At 41.6% G+C, this 25,008-nt stretch overlaps 1 protein-coding gene across 4 annotated transcripts in view; it reads left to right on the top strand.

Annotated features, from left to right (window-relative positions):
* carmil3 (capping protein regulator and myosin 1 linker 3) overlaps nucleotides 1–25,008 on the top strand; it is a 103,677-nt gene that overhangs the window by 1,418 nt on the left and 77,251 nt on the right. For all 4 annotated transcript variants that reach the window (XM_030752388.1, XM_030752389.1, XM_030752387.1 and 1 more), the window contains exons 2-8: nucleotides 2,370–2,464; nucleotides 13,918–13,968; nucleotides 15,785–15,844; nucleotides 15,925–16,046; nucleotides 18,996–19,090; nucleotides 19,568–19,638; nucleotides 19,807–19,880. In XM_030752388.1, the coding sequence (XP_030608248.1) occupies nucleotides 2,370–2,464; nucleotides 13,918–13,968; nucleotides 15,785–15,844; nucleotides 15,925–16,046; nucleotides 18,996–19,090; nucleotides 19,568–19,638; nucleotides 19,807–19,880 (568 nt within the window). The remainder of the gene's footprint in view (nucleotides 1–2,369; nucleotides 2,465–13,917; nucleotides 13,969–15,784; nucleotides 15,845–15,924; nucleotides 16,047–18,995; nucleotides 19,091–19,567; nucleotides 19,639–19,806; nucleotides 19,881–25,008) is intronic.

Raw genomic sequence — 25,008 nt, 5'->3', positions numbered from 1 at the left:
GTGTGTGTATGTGTGAGCGATACAGTGGGAAAGTTGGGAGACTGTGAGTGGAGCGTCGTGACACAGCATGACTCGCTGTATCTCCATCTGCTGGGCTCCATGAGTGCATATTTAGCATAGATGGCCCCATTTGAAATGTGGGCTGTGAACATATCACAGCTTGTAGGCATATGTGTGTGTGTGTGTGTGTGTTTTCAGACTGAGGATATAGGCTGATGTTATTTTGAATAGCAGCGTGCATTGTGTTGGTCTGTGTGTGTGTGTGTGTGTGTGTGTGTGTGTGTGTGTGTGTGTGTGTGTGTGTGTGTGTGTGGGGGGGAATGTAATTGGCAGAGGCCTCTGTTGCGGTTCAGTGAGCTTCACAGGGTCGCCCGCCTGGCATGGTGGGGTAGAAGTCCCCAAAGATTACCGCTCTGCATTGTGTGTTTGGGTCCATTGAGATGAGCCGGGCTGCTTTTTTTTTCTTTCTCTGAGGCTAAAAATAGTCCAGTTATGAGTCCTCTTCAGCTAGAAGTTGCATATGTGTCTGCCTGTCCTCATGTCGGTGTCTTTGTAGCTGTCTACTTTTCTCTGTGACTGTTCGCCCCTGTGCGGCTGTCTTTTAAGGAATAATCCACCTCAGGCACAAGACGTAATGGTGATGGGGATTTAACTGGGATATGGACATATTTTTTTTTTGATTGATAACTACATCTAAGTTCTTATGGAGCATTTCAAAGCTCTGAGACAGAAGAAGCACTGATTTGTTTCCATGGGACTGATTCCAAAAATATGCCACTTGCTGGTGTCCTAAATCCAAAGTCTGGCATATTCATCACGATACATCAAGATAATGACAGACGGCTGACAAGAAAAACCCAAACGAGGTGTCATGTAAGCATCAACTTTTGAGAAATATTCAGTTTACTCTCTTCGGAAATCACAAAGTATTAGGCACTAGCTGCTCGGACTTAACATTTTTATCTGAGGCTCAGGGAGCTCAATCTTAACACAGGACAAACAAAGCGTTATCTGATCATGAAGACCGCACGATTCAGCTGAACGCTACAGACAAGCTAGTCAGCGGACCTGAAGTAAACATTATTTGGCTAAACAAGTTGAGGAGGAGCTGTCAAGGTCAAATATACATGGTGTTTGGCATCCAAAATCTCCTCTAATGGTTCAGTGTATGTGATAACTGTGATGACCAGAGCATTCTTTTAAATCTGTGAGGTTTTTCCCAGGAGCACAAACGCTTAACACTGTGCTATCTGAATATGTGGATTTTGGATTTTGAAGATTGTGATTCCAAGTCTTGGCAAACAGGGGAAAAAAAATAAATACTCTAACACATGAAAAAGGTTTAACCCCCCCAACACACACACACTTTATTTCTTCTAAAAAAAAAGACAGGGTAGGATAGCTGGGGTACGTGGAGCCCACAGGGTTAATTAGGGATCAAGCTTCGATGTGCTGACTTGGCATCAGCACAGATACTGAACTTTATTAAGCTGGTTTAGCATAGACCATGATTTAATCACATTTCAGCCAGGACCGCTGTGGTCAAAAGAAGATTATTGCCATTGTTGCCTTTCTGTGTGCATGACATGTAAAGTGGGAGGTGCGGGGGGGCAGCAACATCCCATACACAGACGAGATATGACACTGATTAAGACAGATACAGCATAATAAGAGGAGCTGGGGTAGCGGTGGGTTGCAAAGTGGCTTGCAGAGTAAAGCAGCTTAAATAGCTGCGTTAGTATATGAGAGTATCAATGGAGTCATCAGCTGATTTGGGCTGGTTGATGCAAAGCTTGATTAAATTCTATATTTTGTCCTAATTTGATATGTGTTATTAAAGAGGTCTAGTATTTTCACAGTTCACATTAAAGGTTGCCTTTGAGTCAGTGCGGTTTCGTGAATCCACTTTTCCTCTGGGGTGGGTATGACAGCAGCCTCCTGTGCACAGTATTGTTTTATTTATCAGTTACTAGTAGTTAGTATTCACTCTAAAGCTTTAAACAGCATTTTAACAGCTGAAGCCCCACTGATTTCTGTTCTGGTGTTACGTGATGCTTAGATTCTACCCTCATGTTACTTTGATATGCAGGAGTGGCCCATTCAGTGCATTTCAGGGAGAGAGGAATAAGAGCCCCGGTATTGGAAAACTGCTGCATCTCATTCTTATTCATTTTTTCTTCTTCCATTTGTCATCAGGCTGTATGTTCAAATTTACGGATTTCCCCCTTAAAAGCTTTTCAGAGCATTTCTCAGTGAATCTCAGGACAGTGCATTTTTCTGTAATGTGTTTATGTTATGTAATTAGCGCTCCCCCTTTTTTTTTTTTTTTTTTTTTTTATCCTTTTCTTGCCTCTCTGCTTTCCTTCCAGAGAGCATCAGAAAGGTGCTGGACAAACAAGCCATTAAGTTTGTGCGAGCCATCAAGCAGGACATGAGGAGCGGCAAATCAGAGGACAGGATTCTGGTGAGAGACTCCGACCCCCTCAAACACAGACACACACACCTACACACACACACACACATACTTAATTCTCCTGTCACACCAGTAACCCGAGAGAGTTGCTAATAAAATGAAAGAATCTTTATGTGTGAGGCTTTAAATGTGAGACAGAGTGACGCTGGCTTCTTAAAGACAAAATGGAAATCAATAGAGCTTAATTGCAACAAATTGGAAGGGCCATGAGAAGTCACAGATTATGCTTCCTGAGACACACAACAGACGTGTTGAAAATTAGGCTTAAGACAGATGCTGTCTAAGCAGAGCAAAGTGGACACCATGCCGTGTCCTGCTGAATCCATCCTCAGTTTATTAGATGTGGCAGGATGGCCTAAATGCCGCGGGCGAGAGTGTAGCGTGTGCATGCGTGGAAGCCTAACATGGTGTACACACAGGGTCATGGCTTATTGCTTTGTTTTTACTGAAGGAGTGTGTGTGTGTGTGTGTGTGTGTGTGTGTGTGTGTGTGTGTGTGTGTGTGTGTGTGTGTGTGACTGCATGCCAGAGGGAGTGTAGGTTGTCTGTGATGTGAACCAAGGCCAGTACTGTTATTGAGAAATTGTCAGTTAGTCATTAATGAGCGATCAGTTACTCATACAGTGTTGCAAAGAGCGAGCTTGTTTCCTCCTTTAAAGGCAACAAGAAAGACGAGCCGATAGGAGAATCAAAACGATTAATCGGGACCTCTCTGTTTTCCATCCCTGCTATTATTCCCCCCCCCCATCTCCTCCTTGCCTCCACTTATCTCCATCATTACCACACCCCCCTCTATTTTTGTCATCTTCTCTTTTTTCCCCTCTCTCCTTCCTCCCTCCCTCCTTATCTGTCCATCTTGATTATTCTCTTCCCTGTCATCACCTCCCCCTCCCCTTCTCCTACCACCACGCCGATCGCCTCTCGCTTTCTCCCGTCTCTCCCCTTTATGCCCTTCCCCTCGTCCCTCCATCTTTACTCAAACCTGTAAAAGGGTATTGAGCTTCTCTTTCCATCAGAAGCAATTCAATTAGGTCTTTGCCTTACGAGAGTTTTTTTTTTTTTTTACTATCCAAATGGGCCTTGGCTGCTGCTGCTGCCTCTGCAACTGCTCCAGATTCTTTCAAGGGAAAGGATGTTGGAGACAGATATATATGCATTTGTTCTAGCTCGTTGTCAAGGTCTCCCCCCTCTAAAAGCCAATCTTTTCACTCTAATGGATACATTTGTTTGGATGTAAGAAGGGTGAATAGACAAGAGAGTTTGTAAATGGGCTTTTTTCAGTGTCGCTGGGTATTATTCACATAATATTCACTCATACTTGAAAGTGTCATACATGGAACTCAGGAAGTGGAGTATTTTAGGATTGATTTCCAATGTAGAGCTTGAATATAGCCCTGAAGATCATTTTTCTTGGGCAGAAAGCTTAGGCAAGACTTTCTTTTTCTTTTTTCTTTTTTACTTTTTTTAATCCTCACTTTCATGTGGATCCTCCCCTCCGAAGTAGATTTTAGCAGGTCAAATCTGTACAGGATCATAGCTTTCATCTTGTTTCCTCTAGTTTGTTTGGTTCATAGAAAGAGAGTTTCAAACATCAAGCTCATATTTACTGCTAGGTTTAAGTCTGTGTTCTATATTTTGCTCTCTTTTAGTTTTTCTGTTTTTTTTTTTGTTTTTTTTTGCCCCCCTTTCCCTCCGGAGACTGCTGGTATCCAACTGTCTGTGTGTGTTGACTGTACCAGCCATCATGCTGCGACACACACTCACACACAGGCACACACAGGGTTGTCTCCCCCACCACCCATCTCAGACAGACACAGGCCCAGCATGACATCTAAACAGCACTGGGGGCACTGCATCAGGGAGCACACACACACACACACACACACACACACACACACACACACACACACACACACGCACATGCATGCATACTCGTGTGGAGTCTGCAGACATGTACAGGAGGCATCTATGCAGACACACATTGCTCAGTGCATCCAAACTTCCTCACATACACACTCTCTTACAGCCATTATTAGATCACCCTATTTGAAGATTAGAGGCAACTCTGAAAACAAAGCATCTTCAAAGGCTGAGGGGAGGGGAGGGGGGGGGCACGGAGGGAGGGAAAGGAGGAGTGGGCGGGTGTTGCTGGAAGAGGAGGGGAGGGCGTGCCAACAGAGCATAGAGAATGAAGGAAGGAGAGAGGGGAGGGAATCTCTGATGTGCTGTGATGCCCCAGTTGCCGATTTGGCTTTTCCGCCACTTATTTACCCTGATCGGTCGCTCTGTTTTATCCTCTGTTGACTCTGCAGTTTCTTTGCTCCCACCTAATAACGGGCCCATTGCTGTCTGAGAGTGCCACTGTTTGACAGCCCTGAACACACTTGGGTGCTTATTCCCACTTAAGTTCCACGGCTGCGCGGAGGTCCCGCTCAGGGGGCTCTTGTGAACTGAGGGTTGAGGTCGAGTTTGTGCTACTGCATTTAATGATTTGATTGTGCCGGTGTGCTCTGTGGGTTTGCTGGTGGGGAGGATGTGCTCAGCAGGGCTGCTTTTGATGAAATTAGTAGAATATATAATTTATGGTTAGCAATCACTTTCAAAGTGGCTTTATTGAGCATAAATCATTCAGACATGAAAATCATTTGCCCTTTAATGGGACCTACCCTGAACATAGCAATAGCAAAAAAAAAAAAAAAGCTCCACCACATTTTAGCTGTTTTTTGCTGTTTCTTGCACTTGGTGAGTTCTAGTGACAAATGCATATTTTTATATATATTTATAGTGATGCATTTAAAAAAAAAAAAAAGAAATTCCTCTAACAAGCAGTAAAAGTGTATTTTCAGCAATATGGATGTAGGTTTTTCTTTTAAAGCTGGGGTGTGCAATATTTCTTTGGCATCATTGGGTGAAAATTCCATTATAACCTTTCAGCATATTGTAATTCAGGCCGTCTACGAAGGCTTCTGCTTCTTGGCTGCGTTTTCAGGCTTTAGAAAATTTGGCCCGTGATGGGTAAACTCTGGCAAATCACGTGTCTTTTCACAGAGAAGGCAGTCCTGCTGGCTTTTTTTTTTTTTTTATAAATATGTGATTTTACTAAACCAAGATTAGTTTTCTTATTTACTGCGCTTGAAGCACTTCATTCATTTTGATGATGATGAAATTAAGGTTTTTTTGGTCAGCCCAACTTCAAATGGTTAAAAATTAGATGAACCTTTTTCTTTTCTGTTCCAAGCTGGAAACACTGGAAAGCATAAAAGTGTCTCACAATAATTCTTAAAACATGTACTAAGCCCATTCATAGAAGGGATTTTGACCCCTGGTCAGACAAATGGTTCCTGTAATTTTCCTATAATCATAAATGTGTGAGGTTGGTCGTGTGGGTGGATTTGCCATAAAAACAGGCTCGCGGGTGCATCTGTGGCTATCTCAGTTTTATTTCAATGCAGTGCATTAAACGTCTGCTCATACTCAGGTGTTGTACGGGGGTTCATGACAGACCTGGTAAATTCAGTTGTTGCTATTTGTTTACAGATCTCTGCCTCCTGCACCTGTGCAGCGAAATATTCCTGAGTTACATGTTTGTTCTTTTCCTGGACTGCAACAACATTCAAAACCTGAGAAATAACTGCTACATATAAACTGAAAAACATTTTGAATAATGTAAAGAACTGTCTTATACTGTATGTCAAAAACACCAAAGGGGGGAGGGGGGGGGGGGGGGGGGGGGGGGGGTCTGAAGTTGAACCAAAGGTTTTTGGGTGGTTGAGATTATTTTTGGATTTAGTGATTAGTAAAGTTTATTGGTGTGCTGCTGTTGAATCATGATTGCCAAAACAGTATCAAGCTGGAGTTACCTGATTCATAACAGTATTTTCATTAAAAAATAGAATATATAGAAACTCATGCAAACCTTAACAAATGACCAAGTGAAAACCATCATGGTATATTTACCATTTGATAACAGGCATTTCTGATGATTTGTAGAGCCTGCTAAATCATCAAAAACCAGAATCACTGTTTAATGATGTATAAGTAAACTTTACCACAAACTTGAGCCACATATTATTACTACTTCTATATGGAATATGTCTTCTCTGTACTAAAAGTCTAATAATTTGACTTTGTATATTCTATGATCAGGCCATGCACCGTTTTAAAAGCAAAACCTTAAAAAATAATCCTATAATGATAAGACAGCCAGTGAAGCATTATTGAAATTGGAATTGTGTTTACTGTTCTTGTTTTGGAGTCCAATAATTGATTTTTGATTTATACTGGTTTAGAGACCATTACAATAATCCAGCCGCAGGGGAAATAAAAGGATGATAGATAGTTTGTGCCATCAAAAATCATTACTGAGCATATCGTGCTGACATTCCTCAGATGGTCGTAACGTAACTGGATGATTCGTGTGTTTCTCAAAAGTGAGGCTAGTGTGAAAGAGCATATCCAGAACTGCAGACAGCCATATATATATATATATATATATATATATATATATATATATATATATATATATATATATATATATATATATATTATATATATATATATATAATATATATATATATTATTAAGATATATATTTATATTTATATATAATATATATATATAAGATATATATATCAGTATATATCTAATTCTTTATTTTTTATATTATCTATATAAATAATATATATTCTCAGCTCCTATCTCTCTATTAGATTTATCTGTATATCTAAATATCTAGATCTTATATAGCGCTAGTTATATTTCTATTTATATATCCATACCTATATATATATATATATCGCGCTATTTATCTTATCTATATCTAGTCTCTATTTCTTTTTATATATAAATTCCCTTTGCGGGCTGTACAGGAAGATACAGCTGCACGTCCATTAGGGTAGCATGGAATAAAAGGAGGGCACGGCTCCCAGGTCTGTTGTATTTATTTATTTTTTCCTCACTGCCTTTAAAGTTTCTAATTTTTATGTTCTTACACTCCTTGGGTTTTTAACATCTTCCATGAATAAGCATTTTTTCTATTTTTTTGCTGATGTGTCTCTTTAATTATTAAATTTTATTGCTCTTTGCAGTTGAGCAACTGCAAAGAGCAATAAAAACTGCTCCTCAGTTCCCAGTTCAGGGGAGACCCTGTCGCTGACTTGGGTTTAACTGGCTTGTCCAGACCCATAAGCTAAATGAGGAGTTGCAAATCCAAGTCTGCGTGTTTAGAATTCTTACAGCGGTTCTTGGAATGTCATTCGAGGTAATGTCATTGGGTTCTTCTTACATTAAACAAAGGCGTCACATTTGGCAAGCCTGCCTTACAAACAATGATAGAAAGGATGAAAAATATGGGGATATCCAGAGAGAGATCATCATATGAAGACACATCGTGGTAAATGGAGGCACTTTATTTTCTTAGTTTAATCCATTAGCCTAATATGCAGTAATTTTGGCAGCTTTGTGCTTTTTGTGAGTCCTGCAACTTCATGAGGCTGCACCATATTACAGAAGTACCCCAGTAAAGCTTTCGCAGTAATTCCAATCTTGGAGGGGGGGGGGGTCTCTCTCAGGGTTGGGAACAAATTTTGTGGTTGTTGGCCTTTTCTTTCGCTAGCTGAACCTTTGAGCCTGTGCTGCGTGTTCTCCTATACTGAACTGAGATTAAATGGCTACTCCCAGCCAGTGTGTAGCTGTTCCCTGGTTACGTCTACTTTTCTATTTGCTTGAGACAGATTTTATGTGTATTTAATAGGAAGTCCTTTGATGTGCTACCTTTTATTTGTGCACTAAAACTATTTTCACCTTGTTGTTCAATTAGCATTATCTAGAATACCTTTGAAGGCTCTCAGTGAACGTGACTAAGCAGCTTTGACTTGCAGGTGTGGAGAGAAATGCAGCATATCAAGTGATTTTAAAATAAAATTCAAGAATGTGTTTTTTTGCTATTTATAACTTCAGTCCCACTGTACTTTGAGAGCAGAACATATTTGGGGAGGAAAGATGTGTCTCACGAGGTTTCTGTCCAAAGTCAAACCCAGGTTTTTTTGTTCTGTGTGTTGTTTGTATTTTTGAGAAACAGGGCCTGCAGGACAGTGAACATGTGGCCACTGATGGTAAAACTGAGCCAATGCTGCAGTACTTGTTTTTTGATGCTGCAAAAATAGTGTGCAGCGGTGAATAAAGTCAAAAGCGAGAGATGCTCGCTGAATTATGTAACTTGACATGATGAAACTGGGCCTGGAAGACGACTCTTTGTTGCACAGAAAATCCAACTGTGTGTTGGACTGTGAAAGAAAGCGGAGTACAAAGTGGTAAAGAAGAGACGGCCAGCGCTAGCAGCATTCTTTCAGTCTCTCACCAGCACATGATATGCTTGTGTAATGGTAAACATTACCACCGCATCACCCATGATTTTCTTTTCATGGCTTTCCCCCCTGCGAGATTGTCAGCATGGAGTCATTTTCTGTGCAAGTTTCTAGAGTTGCCGTCTGACGGTGCGTGGCGCGTTCTCTGCTGTAATTAGGACTGAGTCTTCTTTTGATTATCATAACACATGTTGGTACCCCGTGGCGGTAAAGCTACGAAGTGTGACTGCTGACCTTCTCTCCTCCCACGAGATTGAGAGAAAGTGTGAATGAGCGTTTGTGTGTAAGTGTGTTTTCAGGGCTGAAAGGCAAATCTGCCTCTATTTATCTCTCCTTCTATTGAGTTGCTTTCTCTCTACTGCTCCCTTGTTCTCGTCTTCTGTCCTTACTGCTCCTCTCCTTCCTGCTCTTCTCACCTGCACTCATTTCTTGTCTCCTCCCACATCCCTACACTTGCTCACTTTTTTTTTAAACATTTTCTCCTCCCTCTATTGCTCATGACCCACTCACCCAACCCCTGCCACTCTCCAGCCCCTATTTCTCCTCTTGTGCACTCATCTTTTTAACCCATCTACACTACAGTACTTCATCCCATTATCTGCCTCTTTTCCCCAGTTTTTCTTCCTCATTTTCAGAGTGCCATCTCTTTGATTTAGGACTCCATTTTTATGAGAGAATTTGGAACAAGATGTGTTTTGGAGCTTTGCGTTTCTTTTCTCTCATTTCTCTCTCTCTCTCTCGCTCTGTCTCTCTCTCCCACTCTAAAGTCCACTTAGGAAGCAGGACCTGGGGCATCTGGGCTTTCAAGCCCTCCTGTCTCTCACTCACATACACAAACACACACACACGCCTACACATAAGCTGACAGATTGACTGATGGCAGGGTTGTGTTCTTATGATTCTGGGTTCACTTGAGTGATGGTGGCTGACTGTGTGTGACAGGAAGAGAGAGAGAGGGGACGAGTGTAGTCCAAAGCCAGCTTAGCAAGCTATTGTGCATCATTATACGTGCGTGAGAGTCAAAAAGGAGTGTGTGCTGTAAGAGCATGCTGGACTTATGCAAATATCTGTGTTAGAATGTTTCTGATTTTACCGTGGTGTGGGTGTGTGTGTGTGTTGGTGTGTGTTTTAAAATGCCCTTGTGGCCAAGTCAGAAATACCACGGGCGGCCAAATCTGGCACTGATCCTCTTCTTGTTCCCTCAGAGGCAATGCTGCAACACAGACACACACACACACAGACACAGACGCACACAAGACCCAGAGACACACTTTGATTTGCGCCATCTCGTTTGAAGTGCAAGACCCAGAGCCTGACAGCTTATGATTAATATAAGCCCCCGCCCTCTGCCCTCTCTGCTGCGTGTGCGCAGGAACACACGAAGCCACCGAGAGATACATTTGTTGCTTTGTGCACTAACTGTACACGCAGTCCTCTGCATGGCACACAACTCTTACCCTGCCCTCGCAGTGAGCTTCAGGGGCCAGCCGGCTGGCTGGATCTTTGAACTAGAGCTTTGACACCGTGCCATCCCCGCAAGGGCACCTCTGGACCCCCCCCCCCCCCCCCCCCCACCTTCCCCCACATCCCATCATCTTCGCCTTGTAGTCCTGCTCTCTCTCTCTCTCGCCACTTCCTCGTCACTTTTTGAGATCGCCACCTGCTGTCTGCTTGGCTGACCAGATCAAAAAAAAAAGTTGACCATCTCATTTCAGAGGATTTCCTGGGTGGAAAACGAATCTTTGTACAGCTTTTAGGATTTGTGATTGATCTATGGAATAGAAGGTTGCCACAGAATGTCACATGGGGGTGGGGGTCGGGGGGGATTTTGCTTCTGGCTCATGGGGCTTGACTTCAGTGTGACTGCTTGTGCCAAATGATACTAATTGTCTTTATGGTCTAATGCTTCAGAAAGTATTGACTTTTTTTGTTACTTAAGACAACTCATTTATCTGCATGATTGTCTGGGGGGGGTCAGACAGGACCAACAGTAATCTTCTCCATCCATGACTGACAAACACTAGTGTACAAAGAAAAACTGCACAGCCAGCAGGTGCTTGAGTTTTATCTTAGACATTATGGAAAATTTAACATTTGATTTTTGAACTTTAAAAATGACATAGCCCAGAAGTAGGCCAATACTGAGAGAGTGAGAGAAAATGCATTTTAAAGCCTTGCTTTACTATTTTGAGTGCTCAGATGCGACTGCATACTGATGAGATACGAGTTATTCCCATTTTTGATAAATTTCAGTTCCAGAGATCAAGCACAACAGATCAGCCTTTCTACCCAAAGCACAAAGTGCACCACACCTGCTTCTTAGCTAGGAAGATGTTCACAGATTCAAACTTCCTCGATCAATAACATTGTTCTTTACATGCTTTGAGTGTTGAGACAAGTGCTCAGGGGCTGTCTACAAAGTGAAACATTGGAAAAAGATACTACAAAAATACTGAATAATCTTCTGTTGGGTGTGTTATCAAAAGCTGTTGTAGTATAACTGACTGATTTTTTTTGTTTTTTTTTAATGAATTTGTGCTAATTTAGTACCTATGAATGGCTGTAATATTTCAACCATGATTTTTTTTATTATGAACATTTCTTTATTTCCCTTGTATGTCAAGGAAGCAAACAAGACAAACAAGAAAAATAAACACTGGTATTGATATCTGTGCAACTCTAATTAATGGTGATTTAACCAGAATCTCTTTAGCATTGAAACTCTATAAGATGGTCTCTTATTTGCTTTTCTCTCCCACCAGTTATTTTCATTGTTAATCATTCTGCCACATTGGTTTCTCATTTCATTAAATCCTTCACAATGTAGTGAAAGCCCAAGGTGATTATCGTGCTTGTTTTTTCTAACAGGCAAAAACCCAACGTATCCACTTCACTACATAACACAGGACTTAATAATCAAAATATTTGCCTTTTTTTTCCTGCTGATTAGCTTTGATTAATCGACAGCTGTTGCTCCATTACTATCCTCAAACAAATTACTATTGTGTACACTCACGAAAATGTCAACCTCCTGCGAAGTCGTGTGTGACAACTGCAGCTGAAGATATAAATTATCATTCAAATTGATGTAGGTGACAGAGTTCAGGGAGTTTGGGGGGTGGGGGGGGAGACTGACAAGCCTAGCTCTTGCTCGGCTCTGAATGTTGGGACATTCTGATTAAGCTGTCTAAAATATTGAAGCGAAGCACTTTGAAGTATTCCTGTGGAACTCTGACTATCGCTTACTGCCTTCTACCACTCAGTTGCTATCTAGCTGCAGTATAGTGGGGGCTGTTAAATGATGCAGGAAGCTAACTAGAAGGCTTATTGAGACTGACAGGCTGTTGTCCCTTTGGTTTTTGCAAACAGCAAAAAGACCGATAAACAATACAGCGTGGCTTTTAACTCTTTTAACTTAAAACACAGTTGATACAGCGTGGCTAAATCGCATAACGCATAATTAGACAGCTGATAAAATCTGAAAACTACAATGACTTTGTGGAGGACTATAAGGTGCATTTTCCATTTACCCCATTCCAAGCAAGCACAAAAAAAATAACAAGAGTATTGATTGGTCTTTAATGAAGCCTTGATAGACTGTAAATGATATATCAGGAGAGGAGAAATTCTATGCAAGAGGCCTGGTTTGGCATCAGGGGATCAAATCGGTGCCCATCAGAGAGCCTGCATTATTGATGCCTTTGTTTACATGATGAGACCTTCTGTCAGGTAGCGGGGCTTTATAGTGATGCATCTGTCATCCACATTCTCATTATATATATTTGTGTCTCACCTCTCTTTTTTCTTTTCTGTGCGCTCCCCTCTGGATTTATACGGCAAATTTGTTGAGGAGCTGGGATTGGACGACTCCTTCTACAAAGGCCCCTCATCAAGCTTAGTGCAGACTCTCTTCTCTGTGGGAGCCTGTTATGGATGCCTACATATTTAAGACACATGGCTGATCTGTGAGGCGAGCTTTGCTGGGAGTTGGTGAAGTATGGTGGAGGCGAAGACTTAATTATTTGGAGGGAAATCTGGTGTCTCTGCCCTTCTATCGCCTCCTCTATCTCTCCTCTTTCTCTCCCCATCTCTTTGTATGTTTCATTTTCTTTCTTCCTCTCACTGCCACTCAGCAGGGCGCCATTAGCCATTCAGCACAGAGAGGCCTTGAGGAATTGAAAGTGACAGAGCAGAAAAAAAGAATAGAAAAACTGAAACGAGAAAGGAGACAGGGGAGTTGGGAGGAGGAGGGAGAGTGGGTGAGGGCAAGAGGGGATGGAGTGAGGTGTTAGGTGGGAGCAAACCAGGCAGGACACAGTGGCACATTGGGAGATGGAGGGATTAGGGATTAAGCAAGAACATGGAGAAAATGAACACATTTCCATGGAGATGAAGAGAGAAATCAGAGGAATGGAAGGATGCGAGGGAAGGAATTATGGACAAGACAGGAGTGGAATTTGAAAGCTGGCTGGAAAAGAGCACAGAGAAAGTGTGGTCGAGAGTTAGAGACACAGCTAGGAAGGGCTAGAGACGCACAGTGCATGCATTGAGTATGCTAATTATGGATTTTTGAATTATGAATGAGAATAATTGCATAGGCAGATGTGAATTTATTCACATTTTTCTTTCTCTTAATTTACCCCAGACACTTTTAAATGGTAACGCCTTTCTTCTGACAAAAGAACACCTCTTTTGCTTACTCTTCCTATCTTTTATTTATTTTTTTGTCATTTTATTTTTTTCGGTCATCTTGTTATTTCACCAGTAATCTTGCTGGACCAGTGAGCAATCTGTTGAATAAGTGCTACTTAGTTCCATCACCACAACTTGGCACGATAAATCGGTCTGTGAAATGACTTGCCTTATATTTCTTTGACACACATACACACATGCGCTCACGTGCTATCATCATTAGCTTGCTAATGTCTAGGGTGCTTAGCATGACTTACGAGCCATTTGGATGAACTGCAGCGATGATTTGCTCTCTTTATGGGATGTTTGTGCTGTGCTATTTTTTGCTGTGATTTGCATTTTGCATTTCCTGCTCTCTGACAGAAAAATAAATGTGTTCTCCCCTCAGGTCCTGGCAACATGGAGACTGTATCTCTTTGCTGTCAAAGTGCCCACCAAGGTAAATGTTCCCCTGCTTTCAGTGGAATTTTATGGCTTTCACTTGCCAGCCTTGATCTCACGGTAATTCGCACAGAATGAGACACAGAAAAAAATCAAAGACTTTACAAAACAGGAGAAAAGAGATAACGATGATGAGTGTGGTGTTGATGTTATACGATGATAGTAGTAATGATGCTGATTACAATGTACACGAGGGGCAGGTGGCATAAAACTACAGCAGCAGTTTCAGATGTGTGATTTATAGTTCTTGCTTGGTGAGACCTTAACAAGAAAAGCAATCTCATCTCAAATTACAGTATAATGTAAAGCTACAGACAGCAGTTGGTCACCTTAGCTATGGTCTGTTCGAACCATAGACTGTATATAAAAGATATACATAATGTCCGGGTTACAAAAGTGGAGCCAGCGGTGTTGCATGACTGTGTAGATGTCTGTGGGAAAACAACCCCACTTCTCCCTTCCTTTATGACCTCAGTAAACACTTTCGTGATGCATTAATGGGCACAGTTGGTAGTCTTATTGAGTAGTTCTTGATGTTTCAATTGTCAGTTATAGGCCCCACTAGAGTAAAGTGGAGATGGGGTGTGCTTTAAGGCATTCCTGTCATGTGATTTACAAGTACCTACCCTATGATGGTGGAAAGTCGCTGGCTTTGAGTCAGATCTATTCCTCACTGATGTTCTAGATTCCAAATACCAGGATGGCCAAAAAGCTCAACTTGAAGCTTCAGGTTGGTACATTGATAACCAGTAGGTAATGGCCTAGTGGCTCTGTCCATCTTTTATGTACAGTCTGTGGTTTGAGCACCTTTATTGGTTTTAGTAGAAGGGCTTTATTGCCTTTTAACAGACCCAGGTTAGCCATTTGTCATTGTCATTGTTATCCAAAGCTAACCTATGCAGCTTTGCACAAATACTTTTTCGTAGTATTTCAGAATATAAATTATATTATTTCTCATACACTGCATATTTAGGTGGAGGCAGTCACCACGATGCCACCAGTTGGTTAGTGATGTACTGTCTCAAAGCCTGTAAACAAAATATTTTGGTCAGTCAGATTTTGAAAGTGTTTGACTGACTGTAGGGTCGCTGGATTTCTCATTAAGACTTTTTTTGGTGGCCATTAGAAAGAATGGAAGGCACTTTTACACTGGCTTCACTCTTTAGACCCCAAAAGTCCATTCATTTTTCTTTATCTGTCATGACAACACTGTAAACACTAGAAACCTGATCAAAATGGTTGTAAATAAATTAGCAATTCAGGCTGGAAATGATTCTCTCTCACAGACACAGCAGTATTAAGTATCCGGGGCAGATATTAGACTGCTCAACAGCTGACTTGCAGTGGAAAAGCTTTTGTACAAAACAAAAGAAATTCTGCTAAATGTGTTTTAGTCTGAATTTTAGTAGCGGTCTCTTGGATTTCTTGTGGACGTCCAGCCAGTCTAGAACTCATCAAGTTACCAGTTCAGGCTGGATTGGAATGCACCCACAGTGTTGTCAATAATCCCTTTTCATAGATTTGCATGCCTAACCACTACACACTAAGTGGTGAGTGACAGTCAACAGTTACAGATATAATTTTACAGGTTAGTCCAAGTTTAGGAACTCTTGGCTTTTGTTTAATTCATGTTTGATTGTGTGTTTCAAAGCCTCATTACTCATTTTGAGTAATTTGGCATCATTCCCCGATTCTTTTTTTTTTTTTTTTTTAATCTGTACAATATTTTCTGATCAAAAGAAATGATGGCCAAAACAGAGAAGACGTTAGATAACAGAGGAATTTGTGTGAGTTTGTGATGCTTTTTTTTTCAGGTCGAGGTCACCTTCAACTTTTTGGAAATCAGAGCAATGAACACCTACCCAGAACACCAGGTGAGAGCAGCGCTTCCTGCTAACTATACATCATAGCTGTGTTAACGCTCACAGCGTTAAAACCGTCATTGTCGATGCAGGTCATCATCGATACAGACAAGACTACCTACTCGCTGAGACTACAGACCCAGGAACAGCTGGATCACATGGTCAGCCACATCAACTACGCCCTCTCCCGAGTCTTCAACAACTCAATTTACGCGTAAGCAATGTCAAACCTCCCCCTCTCAAACAAAGTAAGAAGCCTTTCTATGTGTTTTTTTTTTTTTTTTTGCTTTATGTGCTGAGGAGCAAAGGCAAGTTGTCCCACGTTAACAGAATTTGACAGTGTGTTGGCAAGTTGGCAGCTTCGCTTTGGGACTGCTTTCCTCTTTTAACAGCCAGAATCATTCTCGTCTTGCAGGAGTTTTCCTCCAACCCATTTCTGTGTCACCGTAGACTTTAACACCTAGCAATCACTGGGTTTAATTCGCCAGCTGACACTGAGTAGGCTGTTACCTCAAGGCATTGTTTCATTTTCTTACTGTTTATGTAGTGCTTTCAGTAAGTAGATGCTGTCGACTCAGCCCTGAAGTTAAAAAAAAACATGTTCGTATACTGATGAAAATCCTACAGTGGGCACTGGATGTCCTCTACACTTTTATCTAAAAAAGTAAAGCGCAGAGAAAAGCCCAGACAGAGTCTGAAATTTTTCTTCCACAGTCATTAGAATGTATGAGCAGGCGAGCAAGGCACAGAGTTTGTTTCCCTCTGTCTTAGTTCTCATCTACAATTTCTGAGCGCTCTGGGATTGACTGTGCTCCACTATTGACCTGCACAAGGCTATCTCTGCACTTTATCATCGCTCAGAATGGCTCTTTTCCATTAGGGCCGCTGCAGATGATTGCTTCCAGTGAGGACATTTAAAGAGAAATAAAGGAGGAGGAGAGAACAGAGGGAGGAACGTTGCGTTGTGGGTTTAATTGTGTAGCCCGGTAACTGATTGGTGCTGCTACCAAAGTACACAATGCAGATAGTATCTAGAGAGCGTGCGCATACACACGCTCTGGGGCGAATGATAGTGATTGTGGAGATGAGGTAGGGATTAAGGTCGCGGATGTTGTTAGGTGTTTTGTGTGTGTGTGTGTGTGTGTGTGTGTGTGTGTGTGTGTGTGTGTGTGTGATTTTGTTGACAAATGCGATTAAGGATGGTGTGTGTTGAATTCAACAGTATAACAGTGTAATCCTATCAAAAAGCCAAAGCAGGTACTGCACAGTATTATGTGTGAACACAGTATTTACTTTATGATCCTCGTCCTCACTGGTTTCTGCTCACTAGTTGTTTTGTTTTTGTTTTGCTTTTTAAACAAAATTTAAACAAGCCAACTGTGAATTAACATCTTTCTAATGCACATAAGACAGTGTTATAAGATAGAAAAAATGTATGGAGCATAAAATAATTTGAGTTCAGAATGTATAAGTCAAATTCCCTTTTAATGTCCAAATGAACTGGACGCTGTGTAAGAATATATTTTAATCATTATAATATCTACTGGGATGTGAGCCAGCTGGGGGGAAGGGTTATACTCATTCATTCAAACCTTGGTGCATGCTTGTGCCTTTTGTGTGGTCTCTTGGGCACTAAATTGCTCCGCATTAAGCCACTGGGAGTTCACTGTCTTGCTTAAGGACACTTCAGCAACATCACTAAAGAAAAGAAGTATAATATTTATAATGTACTTTTTACCCAATCTCTAACTGATACCAGAGGTCTTGTCATTAAAAAATACTCATTAATAATCCAGCCCAGGGCCCCTCCATAAAATATAGATGATAAATATACTTTTTAACTATTGTTGCAGTAGAGTTTATGAGCTGATAGTGAAACGTCTCAAGAACTTTTGGAGGAATTGGCATGAAATTTGCCATAGATGTCCATGTGGTCCAGAAGATGGATCCACTTGCTTTTCCTCTAGCACCATTGTGACACTCATTTGTGTTTGAGTTTATTTATTCATTTGTTTTTAAGTCAAATCTCTTAATTTTTTTTAAATCCAGCGCCTTCATCTAGGAATGCTAATTTCTTGGAAATTGGGTTTAAGGCACAGGTCCCCTTTTGCCTTTTCCAGTTTATAGTTGACTTTTATTTGTTAATTAGCCAATGGAAAACCACAATCACATTTACAGCCACTTAGAATCACCAGTTAACCTAACATGCACGTCTCTGTTCTGTGGGAGGAGGCCAGAGGGCCCGGAGAGAATCCACGCAGGCACAGGAAGAACATGCAAACAGTCCCCGGCCCTCTGATAGATTTGAACCCAGAGCCTCTTTGCTGTGAGGTCACAGTGCTAACTATTCCACCACTCTTCTGCCCTATATAGGGAGCAGTTCCCACTTTTATTTGTTTGCCACTGTTGCTGGTTAACCTGGCAGACAACACAGACAAAAGACTGGATCAGCTCAATCTGATAAAACAGAAATCCTGGCTAAAATAAAAGCTTTGGCTGTTTTCAGTTTATGTGCATTCTGCAGCAGGTCAGAGGTTGTTGAGTAGTAGTGCACCACAGGATGCCCAGCACATGGACTTATTGCCTTTAACAGCTGAATCCCGGTTTGTTGGCCACACACTGGCTGAATGTCACGTCTCTGCTTCTTTCCACACATTTCCTGTTTTAAGACTACTGCAGAAAGACTCTGTGGTTTAGAGGACTGTCATGCATGTAAGCCGCCTCCTCAGATTGTGATTCACATCAAATTAACTTCTCAGTCTGATCAACTGCAATTTTAGGCTGTTTGGTTTTAGTACAAATGTACAGTTGCTGATCTATGCAGTAGATACTAATTAGCATTTCATATATTACGATCCTTTTCTTATTGTCAGTTGGCATTAATTGAGATACAGGAATTGGGTACAGAAATCGTGCCCCACATAAGGATAAGGTTTCACAGATCGGATAACAGTTGAGTAAACTGAACATTAAACACCATCCATATTAAATACACACAAAACTGTAATTCTATTCAACTTCAGCTGTAGCTTTTGTTTCATTCTAATTAGCACGATAGCCTGGCATATCATAAGCATTAAACTGGCTGAACATTAGCATTTTGGCATTGTCACTGCTAGCATGAGTTATCTCTGAATCGCCTTCCTCTCTGCTTTTGTTTCAGTCCTCCCATTTGTCGAGCAGAGGGAGAAATGCCTGATGGGAGTCACAAGTTTTCACCAAACTCTGAGTCACCATTAGAGCCCCAGAAAACCTGCGGTAAGAGCCTGCTACCTTTCTGACCAGACATACACACACACGCACGCATGCGCACACACACACATCACGTCACATCACATCACATCCATACAGACATACCCAGACAGCACTTCAGAGTCCATTCACACGCTGACTCACTGGCTCACACCGAACCATTTCGGAGACTTGTCCATAAGTGGGTCAGAAGACCAAAGTTACTGGATGCACTTGCTTTCTGCTAGTAATCCTATTAATCTACAAGAAGAGCTCCTTCATGCTTCTGTACTTTCATCTCACCTCAATATTTACAGCTAATCTCTCCCTCTCAGCTGACTATCTCTGTCTCACTCTTTCTGACTCCCTCTTTCATCTCTGGCCTGCACCCTCTCTCCTCTTCATTTCTTCATGTCTTCTACACCATTTCCTTCCATCCTTGCCATTTCTGATCTGTTATGGTCTAGTTTGAATCGACTTGTTGTCCTCTCCTCCGTATTTCAGGAGGTTTTTCTGAGACCTATGCAGCTCTTTGTGATTACAACGGTATTGGCTGCAAAGAAGAAGTGCAGTGGGTGAGGAAAGCACACTCACTGAGCAAAACCATTTCTGTTTGTTGTCTTTATTACCTTTTACAGATTGCTATCCTTTGCACAGTTGAACAAAAATATCTTTTTATGATGCTGTCTCATATCTCTCTCACACTCTGTTATTGTTTGCTTCTTTCCCACTCTCCATTCCAGGACGTCGACACAATCTATCACTCTCAGGACAACAGGGAGTTCAACTTACTGGATTTCAGCCATCTTGACAGCAGGTGACTTAGTTTACTGACATCTTGGCCACGCCTAATCTCAGTACAGCGCTGATTTGAACAGCACAATAAACCTTTGCCAAACTTACACTGCTGCAGCATATAGTGCTCTCCACTGCAGGACATTTGTCAGTGTTTGCACCTGAATCAGAAAGTGTGCAGGGGACAGAGAGCAAGTGGACTCATTGTATTTGATATTCATCAGTTCTCCTGGAGTCATTCTGGCAAATGTATGTAACCCACAGACATCAGCCAGACTTTTGGCAGCTGCTCTGCCAGAACCGATCTACAGCCACCTTCCCTTTTTTTCCCCTGATTTAGCCGTACTTTTTCCCCATTCCAGTCTGCTCTGGAATACCTGTCAGGCTACATTTCTGTGCGGATCAAGGCTCAGTGTAGATGTAGTTCTGTAACGCGCTTTTGATTGAGAATGTGCAAGAGTATTTCATTTCAAAAGATCCTGGACAGGGATCACTTTCTCACACACGGCATCCTACTCGTCCTATAGAATAGCCTAGCACCTAGACTCCACATACTTCACACAATCAAATCAGAGGCAAGCACAGAGAAACGTTGCCGCTTCAACAGAGTAATGGTTGCTATCGTCAAAGTCAGCAAAATTGTTTTTTGAGTGAAGAACAGCGTATTTTGAAGCTATTTATGATCTGCAGTTTTGGTGTAAGCAAACTACACTGCTTTATGGGTGCAGTTCTTTTAAAATGAAGTGAGCTATGGATTCAGTTATTTTCTCCAGCTGATCAGAGTCGAGGCAGAAATTTTTACAAAATGATCCATTTGCTCCTGCCGGAGTTCAGAGTTACAGTCCTCTAATTGGTCTCCGGATGACGGCTTACAAAATAATCCCCTCGTGTGTAGAATAATAGTTTGTAAATGTAGCCGCTCAAGCAAATTCCCCCCTGCTCTTGTGGCCCAGTTTGACCTTTTCATTCAGTCAACATGGCAAGGAAAAATGTGACATTATTACCAACATGCAAGAACTGATTTATGGCTCAGAATCGTAGGAGATAAGAAGACAGTGTAACTTGATTATGGGTCCAGAATTACCGTCTCACTCGGTTTAGGTGTGTAAACAGATGTAATAAAGCGGTCAACGGGGGGATTGAAAGTGAAACTCAGCACTTAAAGCTAATGGTTATTTTATATTCCAGTACTCTGGAGTAAAGACCAAAACAATAAAAACACATCTGCGTTCTTAGTCTTTACGACTCGCTTGTAGTTCTGCAAGAGTTTTCCATTTTATACTGCACGTCGCATCAGGTGTCACTCTTCATCTTTTCTTACATGAGAGCGGCTATTTGTCTAACAAGACGCTCCGTGGGTAAAATGTTGAGTGCGTTACTCTTGTGTTGACTCCCTGGCTCACTTTCCCTCCTGTGCATCTGTTGGGTTTTGTTAGAGGTTTTCTAAGATCTTAGAGAAGTGGAATGAAATGCTTTCAGAGGCAGAATCCACAACTCTAAGATGCCACGTGAGCTCTCCTCTTCTTCCCTGCTGTTGTCTTTCTTCTTTTCTTTTTTTTTTTCTTCACTCTTGTGTACTTTTTCAGATGTATTGTGGAAGAGTGCACAAGTTGCCCAACTGATACTGATCATAAAAAGATTTGACAGCTGACATGCAAAAAAGAGAATTCAAACTAGCTTACTGAAGATTTTTCTTTTGTTTTTGTCCTTAAAGCCCAGAGCTTTATGGATTGATTCTACTTTCTTGTGTAGCAACAGCACTTCTGACTGGAGAGGAAGCATTCGCATTTAAAAATGCATATCTCATCACAGGAGTGAAGCCTTGCTATGGTGGTAAATCAAAAATCCATTCATAGAAACATGATTGCAGCAGCAGCTCATGAATATATTAATGTCTTTCACATGAGAGCCTGAATCGCTGCCTTTCTGTTGTTGTTGTTTTTTTGTTTTTCCTGGTAGAGTTTCTTCATCTTCTCTGTGATAAAGAGGAAGCTGCCCTGCCCATACTATTTATTTGTTTATTTATTTATTTATTTAAAGATCTTCCTTTAGCATATTGTTCCCATGAGCCCACAGTCCAATGCTCAAAACTCAAATCACAGCTGACCAGGGAAGCAAAGACTTGGCAAAGTAAAACAACACACACACACACACACACACACACACACACACACACAGACACACACACCCACACCACACACACACAAAATGCAGGAGAGTAATCAAGAAAGTCTGCAAATCACCAAACAAAGGATGTAAGAATGGGTTGTTCTATGATCGTGTGCCAGAGGCTATTTGTAGCGCGTTACTCTTTTCCTCCCTTCCTTGTCCTTTCACATTTCTGTTCCCTCCATCTCTCCCGATTGATCTCATCTACCGTTACCGCGAGCGACAGGGCGATGCTTTTTCTGCTGACTGCTGTCTGTCCAAACACAGACTCTGCTCGCTCGTGTTGACTGAAAACGGACACCTTTTTTCAGGGTCCGTCTCCTCCTCTTCTTCTTTGCTTCCTGTATTGTCTCTGTCCATTTTCCTCGGCTGAGTCGCTGTCACTGGTTTCTGTGCGGCCACTGCAAAATCACAAATAGGTGGGGGTGTGTGTGTGTAAATTTAGGTCGAAATTCTGTGCTTTTCATACAGTAGCTTGTTTAGTGTTTCTGTGTGTGAGAGAGAGAGAATTGTTACGCCTTGCTGACTCAAGAACTTGTAGATGCACCTCTTGGATTGACTGTCAACCCTCTGTGTGCATGCACACATACTAATAAACACCACTCTATGTGCAGTGTCCAGCTGCTTTCCAACTTTCTGACTGGTTTAATTTTTCCTATGACTGAAGTTGGACTCCATAACAAGCTGGGCCATCTGCCCCACCTGTCACTATTACAGCATCTGAGTGGTTTAGAACCGAATTAAACTGTAACGTTGATTCATTGCAGTGCAGCACATTCATATGCTTTGGATGCAGCTAGCTTTCCGTTGGAGCAGCTGATAGACTTTGTCAGATTTTTGCAGCACTTGGATGACTTTGATTGTTATTCTGAATATTTACACTCCCCCGAGGATGATTCTAAATAGTTGCTCTTTAACCTTTATTCTACTGCTAACAATCAGGTCAAATATATAAAATGTGACCTTTTTATCTAATGACATGAATACCCATAGAGATTGGTCATGCATAACAAATATGAAAAGCTGAAAAAGAAATGTTTGCAGTGCATACTTAAACTGATCTTATTATATCATGGTAGTGTACATTATGCATGCTCATACGTTTCAAGCTTCATGTGGATGCCTACGTGATAGTTCACACCATCCTGAATATTAGTGCTTTGTGGACACAGACCATGTAGTTTCATGTTACAGGAATACATGATTCAGTGAAAAGACTGAAGCAGCTTTAATGTCTGGCCAGTCAATATGAAGCTACAGCTAACAGACAGCTCAGATTAGCATGAAGAAATAATGAAAACAACCACTCCGACTGTTGAAAGGTCACTTAGCACCTGTAATGTTCATAAATTACTTCATGGGGTCTTTTCATTAATTTATGGTTAGATGGCTAGTTGGGTTCTAAGAAATTTTCATCCTCAGTTTTGTAAGATCCTAACATTTGTTACGTGTAGTTATTTACTTATTTATGCTCTGCTGACCCCGCTGGTCCACTGGTTGTTGGTGTTGTTGTTTGGTCCCTGTTGCCAATAGGGAGGTTGCATATGCCATGTTTCATTAATACCTACTCAGCGCGGGTCGACTCGACTCGCCACGGTCTTGTTTTGTTTCCATTGCAATTGAGGACCACCTCAATGTGGGTGGAGTCGATATAGCAACGCAGGCAGTAGTCTCTTGACCTACTTTGTATGCAACTTAAAACACAACAATGGATGAGATAGAGGCAAGCTAACATAGCTAAGGCCAGTTTACTATTGTCATCATGCGCAAGTCCCCCGCACAATGAAGGTTATCATTGTTAAGTATTAAAATATGTATGCTGTGTGCATGTTTGAGATGGCTCTCTTGTTGCAGAACTACTGCTGCTAACTGTCGGTCTAGGCATTCAACTGAGCCTCCCAGTGGTTTGAGTGCCTCCATTTTCTTGCTGTTTGATTTTAAAAATGGCGAGGTTGATTTTTGGTGAAGGAGTCGCTCTCATGACTCAACTAGTGACGACACTTCCTGGCCAGTCCAGTGGCGTGCTGTTCTTTCGCGTCACATTTTCGGATCGCTTGGAACTCTGGCGGAAGTGGGTACTAAAAAAGTACTTGATACCAGTGGCGGCTCCAGAAATATTTTTCTGCAGATGCTAAGGGGGCTAAGCATTTTACTGAGGGTGCTATGAACAGTGGTGATCCTAGCCTGTTTGGCGCCCTGAGCGTACCAGGTACCAGGTACTAATGGAAATGCCTACAAACTGCCGAGTTGAGTCGAGCCGCGCCATGGTGAGTAGGAACTAATGGAAATGCGACAATAGTGCCCTCTGGTGGATAAACTATGCAACGGATATTTCTTGTGTCTCTTCTTTACTTTTTAAATTTCCGTTTGCTGTTATAAATACTGACACTGATAGGCTGGCAAGTATCTAATATCAGCTGATAATGTTGGCCCACAATAAATCAGTCAGGTTGTAGTTTTCAATCTTGAAACTAAATTAGGCTAACTTCATGATAGTGGTGCACTTACTTAAATCTTTGCAAGAAAACAGTTAAGGATGCAGTACTGTGCAAAAGTCTTGGGTCACCCCTTATTTTTGTTCCGAAAATGCGGAAGTAGGTGCAGCAATTTATTGAAATGTGAAAACATGAATGGAAATACTATATTTAAGGGAAAATGGTGTGTTCAATTCTAGTCAATATCTGGTGGTGATCACCATTATTCTTCAACACACTTGGGCGCCTTTCTTTAAGCAGTCTTCAGGAATTGTTCTCCAGGCTTCTTGAAGGAAATTCAAAGCTCTTCTTTGGATGTTGGCTGCTTTCTGTTCTGTTCTGTCAAGATGATCCCACACTGCTTCAATAATGTTGAGCTCCAGGCTCTTGGGAGGCCAATGAAGCTGTTGCCAATCATATGCTTTCCAGAAGTTATGCATGGTGGGTCAAAATCAGACCGTACTTTTCTGCGCTCATAATTCTAAATCAATTTTGACAAGCTCTCCA

Source organism: Archocentrus centrarchus, chromosome 17 (genome assembly GCF_007364275.1).
Source record: "Archocentrus centrarchus isolate MPI-CPG fArcCen1 chromosome 17, fArcCen1, whole genome shotgun sequence".
Classification (NCBI taxonomy): domain Eukaryota; kingdom Metazoa; phylum Chordata; class Actinopteri; order Cichliformes; family Cichlidae; genus Archocentrus; species Archocentrus centrarchus.
The sequence above is the reverse complement of the archived record's forward strand: the minus strand, read 5'-3'. Positions and strand labels throughout refer to the sequence as shown.